Source organism: Gekko japonicus, unplaced genomic scaffold (assembly GCF_001447785.1).
Source record: "Gekko japonicus isolate JY-2015 unplaced genomic scaffold, Gekko_japonicus_V1.1 scaffold2795, whole genome shotgun sequence".
In the NCBI taxonomy this organism is placed as follows: domain Eukaryota; kingdom Metazoa; phylum Chordata; class Lepidosauria; order Squamata; family Gekkonidae; genus Gekko; species Gekko japonicus.
Window position 1 is genome coordinate 170,785 of NW_015162036.1, and position 7,188 is coordinate 177,972.

Here is a 7,188-nt window from a genome sequence, read left to right on the forward strand (position 1 = left end):
TGTTGGCCCTACAGAGGGACTGGCTGGCCCCTGTGTGAGATGGGAGGCTGGACTAGAGGGACCCTCCCTGGTCTGGCCCAGCAGGGCTCTTCTGGTGCTCTTATCAGGGGAAGGCCTCGGCCTCTCTGCCCTGTTGCTGGCCCTCCAGAGGAACTGGCTGGCCCCTGTGTGAGGCGGGGGGCTGGACTGGAGGGACCCTCCCTGGGCTGGCCCCGCAGGGCTCTTCTGGTGTAAGGCTAAAATAGGTGACAGGACCAAGATTGGTTGCCTACCAACAGGCATTGAGGGGAAAGTAGGGTTGCCAGCTCTAAGTAGGGAAAAACCTCAAGATTTGGGGGTGTATCCCGTGGAGGGCAGCATTGGGGGGGCGGAAGGACTCAGCAGGGGATAATGCCATAGGGTGTACCCTCCAAAGCAGCCATTTTCTCCAGGGGAACTGATCTCTGTCATCTGGAGATTAATTGTAACAGCGGGAGATCTCCAGGTCCCACCTGGAGATTGGCAACCCTAGGGGAAAGTCAGCTGCACAGCGGGGGTTGAAGAGACTGGTTTGATGGCTGCTGGCCCACCTCATTAGCTAGCCAGCCAGCCATAGTTGAGCCAAGCAGGAGAGAGTTTTCTGACAGGAAAGTGGCCAAGCTGGCAGTGGGCAGGGGAGGGGGTTACACTGAACCAAGCTTGGTTGCCTACCAACAGCCACTGCGTGTCTCTGCGGCGAGTTCCTCGTTTCTGTTCCTGGGGTGAACGTGGGGCAAGCGATGGGACAGGCAGCTTCCTTTCCGAGACTCCGTCTAACCCCAGGTGGGAGGGGGGAGGAACCTAGTGTGGGACTGCAACTGGATCAAAGACTTTGGCCGTGGCCGTGTTACAATGCAGAGGGTTGGAACAAGGCCTTTTAATTAAAAAGCTGCAGACTTCGGGCTCTACATACGTCGACCTTTTTAACTGCAGGTGCCATCCTGAATCCAGCGAGCAGGGACAAAAGACGATCCGACACAACTGAAATAAATCCCCCCCCCCAAATGTGGGCGGCACCCCCTGCTGTATGAAGCCGGAAGCAGACCCTTCGTTTCCAAACCGCCCAAGCTCTATACTCCGTCTTCTGTACGTAGCTCCTAATCAGGCCGTTCTTCTTCTCCGGGGAAATAAACACAAATGTGACGCCTGTCCCGTCTCTTCTCTCTCTGTTAGATTGGTCTGCTGGAAAATATGGTGCAGTGGGTTAATGGGGGCAGGCGAGGGAGTTTTGGGTTAGGATTCCCAGGTTTCATCAGGAGGGATACCAAAACGAAGCTGAGCCCAGTGGTTCATATCCAGTTTGAAGTGGTGAAGTGCGTAGACTCTAATCTGGGAGAACCGGGGTTGATTCCCCACTCCTCTCGCAGCTGCTGGATGACCTTGGGCAAGCCATAGTTCTGTCAGAGCTGTCTCAGCCCCACCTACCTCACAGGGTGTCTGTTGTGGGGAGGGGAAGAGAAAGGAGTTTGTAAGCTGATCTGAGACTCCGAGTGAAGGGCCGGGTATAAATCCAATCTCTTCTTCTTCAGGACCCACAAGTAGTGACTGTTTTGCAGTTGGGGCAAGGAAGTGGGGGGTGGTTGGGTTAAGGAACAGGCTATTCTTCCTAGGGCACGATACGGACACGAAAGGGAAGTTGGTTGCGAGTAGATAAACACTATAAACAAAATTACACTCAAAACAGACGATCCAATGTTGTATATACATTTATACAAATACATTTGTTACGCCAACAGCTTTATCTACAGCTGAGGCCAACTATATTTTAACGTGCGTGCTAGCCAACTATACCGAGGTTGTGTCTACCGATAGGGACCCAGTAATGGAGAACACACGGGTGTTTTTCCAAAACAAAACAATCTTTTTACTGAAGGATTTCGAGTTCACACATACAAAATAATCAGTCTCTCGTTTCACATACACTCAAGGTTCCTTTAGAGTTACAGAAAGAAATCAAAATAGATAACCAGTTACTTGGAGGTAGGTAGGTATATTTCGATTTATACTCGCCTGTTTCCAGAAGTCTTGTCTGTTGCAATGGAAGAATAGGGGGTAAAAGAATTCCTAGGGGTTTTAGCTAACTCACACCTGCTAATAAGATGTGGACCTCATTGGCTGCAGTCCGAGAGATCTTACAAATAGACAAAGGGTTGTGGTATAGGAAGCTGGGCTTAAGAGGTGGTAAAGAAGGCAGAGGTCGTAGAGAAAGGGTGGCTAGCAAAAACCTAGGGTTTGGGTCTTTACTTTTATAGTGGAACCTCCAGGTGGGTGGCACCTTGCCATGCTGAAGTCCCACCTACTCACAAGTCCATCCCATGAACTACCTGATTGGTGAATGTAGAAAGGGGCAGATGTTCCTATGGGTTGGGCCAATATTTGAAATACTATACTCGGTATCTCATGGAATACCATTTGGCTAGGTGTGAAGTCGCCTCTTCCTGTTTCTCCTTTGAAGTACAAATGAATCTTGGCTTTCCCAGGCCAGTTTGGTACCGTCAACAGGAAACTGCTATACAGATGCAGATCGAGTCCATGCTCTACGTGGCATCTCGTCTTTGCGATAATGGGGGATCTTCTTCTCTGGGTTGTCGTTTTCTGCTAACAATGGCTAACATGTGCTTCTGCTTCCCATGATGCACTTTGAGCTGAATGTGTGCTAGCTACATTAACATAAAATGCAGGCAAGTGTTTTCCTATGTGAATCCTGTCTCACAGTAGGTAATTCAAACAGCTTCTTCTAGGCTCATGGTATACAAGTGTGTGCACAGTCCATTTGTGTTGTGTGTGTACAGCAGATATAAAATCATAAATTAGTTCATTTCTCAACACATTGAATGTCGCTGCGTGATATGTGATAAAAAAGTTTTTGCATTGTATCATTCACGTTAGAAAGTAGTTAACAGAGAGCTATACAACATTGGATGGTCTGTTTTCGGTGTAATTTTGTTTTTAGGGCATGATATGGGCATGAAAAGGGCTGCGGTGGCTCAAGTGGTTAAGATGCTGAGCTGCGGACCAGAAGGTCGGTAGATCTGCAGTTCGAGACCCAAGTGCCGCGTGATGGAGTGAGCTCCCGTCTCTGACCCCGGCTCCTGCCAATGTAGCAGTTCGAAAGCAAGAAATGGCAAGTAGATCAATAGGTACCACTTTGGTGGGAAGGTAGCAGCGTTCCGTGCGCCTTGGCATCTAGTCACTCTGGCCACATGACCACAGAAACGTCTTCGGACAGCGCTGGCTCTTCGGCTTGGAAACGGAGATGAGCACCGCATCCCTAGAGTCAGATTCGACTGGCTTTCGAGCAAGGGAAATCCTTTACCCTATGGGCACGAAACACGGCTTGGGCTTTTTACGGAACTAGCTTCGCATCAGAGGCTTCAGTCTTTTTTTCCCCCTTTCAAAAGGAAGAGCTATTCTCAGGTTGCTGAGTTCTGGATGTTCAGCGTACTTCTGCTGGACTGTTGAATGCCCTGTGGCCTGCCTAAGACCGGCAGTCCCGTGGTAATAAAGTGAAAGCTGATAATGAATATATGTGAAGCTGCCTTACACAGAACCAGCCCATTGGTCTACCAAGGTCAGTCTTGCTTACTCAAGTCAGGCAGCAGCTTTCCAGGGTCTCGGACAGAGGTCTTTCACATCATTTCCCACCTGATCTTTTTAACTGGAGATGCGCAAGGGGGGGTGAGGGTTGAACCTGGGACCTTCGGCGTGCCAAGCAGAGGCTCTGCCATTGAACCACAGCTCCTCCGGAATGAAGAGTTTTCACCTCCAAGGAAGAGGATAAAATTCTGGCAGGAGTTGAGGTATTATTACATTGGCACTGCGGAATATGCCAAGACGTCGTTCCCATACTGTGGTTTCCTGTAAATCACCTTTCCCCCCCTTTTTCGAACGAATCCGGCGGAGGCTTTTCTCTTTTTTTGCAAACGTTTTAATGAAAAGTTGTATTCAATTCCCTGCAAACAGCACAGGGGCGTTCTAAACACACACACACACACACACGGGCACACACGTGTCCCCCACCCTGGCAAACCTGGACTCCGTAAGAAAGCAGGCAGGCCCCACCTGGCTTCTTCAACGGCCGCGAGGAACCAATATCGTCACCCTCCCTATGCCCAGTTCTGTGCTACAACTTTGGTTTCAAGGAAGGCCTCTTGGATGTGTCACACGCCCAAGAGGGACAGGCTCCATGACCAGACCCTGCCCCCCCTTTCTCTCCCCTCCGGTCTGAGGCCCACAGTCTGGGGTCCAGTCCTAACTCTCCCAAGTAGGAGGCGGAGCTTGGAACACTAGGTTTAAGCCTAGATACTCAAGTCCTTTACACCAAGAAGGGTATCATGTCCACGTGTCTTTCCTCTAGGTGTAGATCCCTCCTTTTCTTTCGGGGTTAGGGGCCCAGTTAGCTCCTCTGTTCGGCCACCGACAGCACACAACTCGCACGCCCACTTTGCTCGCCTAAGCCAAGTTCTCTGGACAAACTGTTCCCTCTGCCTGGGAGCCCCCAAAAGCTACAAAGGCATCAAAAGCACGGCTGGGAAAAGGGTATTGCCTTGAGACGGCAGGTGCTCCAGCGGTGTTCAGATGCCCACCAGCAGAAAAAGGAAACAAGATAATAAAACAGAGGTGGAGAATAAGCTTGTACCAGTCCACACACACACGCACCTGCAACCATCTAGCTTGCCATGTCTTTTCCCCCAACTAGCATAGGGATTGAAATAAATTATGCAAAATACTTAACGGTAATATCGCGCTCCTCTCCCTCTCAAAAACTGGGGTCAAGGACTGGAGTGAAAAAGGAAACGGGGGAAGAAGCCGGTGAAAGAGAAGACTGAAATTGAAGGAGCAACTTACAGGGCATAAAAGTCCTGTTCTTGAAAGGCCTACCTTAACCAGCTGTCCCTTTTGCAACAATATTTCCTGAACAACGAAGGATAAACACCTGATTTTTAAGATGGGTAACCGTGTTAGTCTGTCTGTTTGCAGTGGAAAAGAGCAAGTGTCCAGGAGCACCGTAAAATTGGTGGCAGGGGAGGAACTTTTGTGAGTCATTGCTCACTGAAGAAGTCCCTGCTCACAAAAGCTTATCCCCTGCCACAAATTTTGTTAGTTTTTAAGGTGTAGGTGTGCGCAAAAAATATACATATCATTTTTTGGTTCCGGTCTTTCTGAAAAATTCTGGATCCAAATACCAATATTGTGTTCAGACCTGGGATTTTCCAGAAATCCTGAATTTTTTCAGGTCCAATAGACCTGAGAAGAAAGCAGCCAATTAAAAAAAAAAAGCCAGCCTGCCCCTAGGGCAGGTTTGGCTTCTGCAGTGCGCTTTAAACCACGCCACAGGAGACGTTGACCCTAGGATCTGCATGCAGAGGGGGGAGGTCTCTTGGTGCTGCATGCAGACCTAAGAGGATCAGCTGAGGTGGCAGGAGCGGAGAACTCCGGATCACCTTGGCTGGGGCCGGTTCCTCTTTGGTATAGCCGAATATACCTGAATACAAGCCGAAAAAATTTGGCTTTTATTCAGGCTCAGCTATATCAGTACAAACCAAGAGGAAAGATCACGGGATGGAGGTAAAGATGAGCAGAATAACTGTGATACATTATGCCACAAAAGATCCGCAGACTTATACATTCTTATCCAAAATTTAGTTTGCTGGAGCTAACCAGTTCCTCGGGAATCATTCATAATGACGCCATCAACAAAACGGACTATGCATATCAGGTCTTGTTTCGTTCACAACTTTATCAGAGTGTGTAGCATTGAAATTTGAAACAATGAATCAACACAACAGACTATGCATATCAAGTCTCGTTTCGTTCACAACTTTGTCAGCGTGTGTAGTGTTGAAATGTCAATATAGTTAATTCATTTAGCAAGCAGTATGGCAAAATCTCTTAGAACCATTCATCAGGTCTCCTGCATCACACCAGCGAATTGATGAATGGTTCTAAGAGATTTTGCCATACTGCTTGCTAAATGAATTAACTATATTGACATTTCAACGTTACACACTCTGACAAAGTTGTGAACGAAACAAGACTTGATATGCATAGTCCGTTGTGTTGATGTCGTCATTATGAATGATTCCCAAGGAATTGATTCGCTCCAGTAAACTGAACTTTGGATAAGAATTTATAAGTCTGCGGATATTTTTTGTGGCATAATATATCACGGTTGTTCTGCTCACCTTTATCAGCTATATCAGTAGCTATATCAGTAGCTACTCAGATTCTCTGAATCTGTATTCAGTTTAAACAATACCTGAAAATTACCTGCAAGGTATTTTTCAGGGTTTTTTTGGGCTCAGTTTACGCTGAATACACATCCCTATTAAGGTGCTACTGGACTCTTGCTCTTTTCTCCTGCTACTTGATTTTTAGAACAAGTCAATTTTTGAGAAAACCCAGTTCTGGCCAAATTCTTGCAACTCAGCCCTCGGTTAACGTGAACTTGAAGAGCCGAGGGGATTAATCTGGGACTCGTTCATCCTGTCAACACGAAGCAGGATTTTCAAAATGTCTGGAGGAACCTTAAGGTTTCCCCGATATCTGCCCCGGTTTATTCAGCAACCGCATTTGGGCAGACTTCTCTGATCAAACATTTTGCAAGCACAGGAACGTCGGGTACCCGGAGCCAGCCAACTCGCAGCGAGTTCCCTTCCCTTCCCTTCCCTTCCCTACCGTAAACATCCACTTTCTCAGTGGGCAGAGCTACCGGTCTCTCCCCTCAACCCTCCCAACTTGCTCCATCACTGCATTTCCACAACAAGCGTTGCCTAATTCCATTTGCTTCGCACACGCTTTTTGTAGCCCGGAAAAAAGCTGCGTCCCCTCGGCGTGGAAGCGCGGACGGGGGAGAGACGCACGTTCGCTGTGCTTCTCCAGAAAGGCCGGGCACTCAAGCCAAAAGCTCTCTACGTTTACCATCCAAACCTCTTTTACACATTCGGCCTGCATCACAACCACACCTACAGGTATCGGGGAAGCTTCCCCCTTGTAACGGGACACATCTGTTCTATTGCCAAAGCCAAAAGCTCTCTACGTTTACCATCCAAACCTCTTTTACACATTCGGCCTGCATCACAACCACACCTACAGGTATCGGGGAAGCTTCCCCCTTGTAACGGGACACATCTGTTCTATTGCCCGCTTGAGTTAGAAAGGCAGGGAGTC

The 7,188-nt window shown here is 48.3% G+C and overlaps 1 protein-coding gene across 1 annotated transcript in view; it reads left to right on the forward strand.

The window, feature by feature from the left end:
* IDH3G (isocitrate dehydrogenase 3 (NAD+) gamma) overlaps positions 1–1,159 on the forward strand; it is a 34,334-nt gene extending 33,175 nt beyond the window's left edge. Inside the window, exon 12 of the mRNA XM_015405570.1 lies at positions 952–1,159. Coding sequence (XP_015261056.1) covers positions 952–963 — 12 coding nt within the window. The 3' untranslated portion in view covers positions 964–1,159. The remainder of the gene's footprint in view (positions 1–951) is intronic.
* The last annotated feature ends 6,029 nt before the right edge of the window (positions 1,160–7,188 follow it).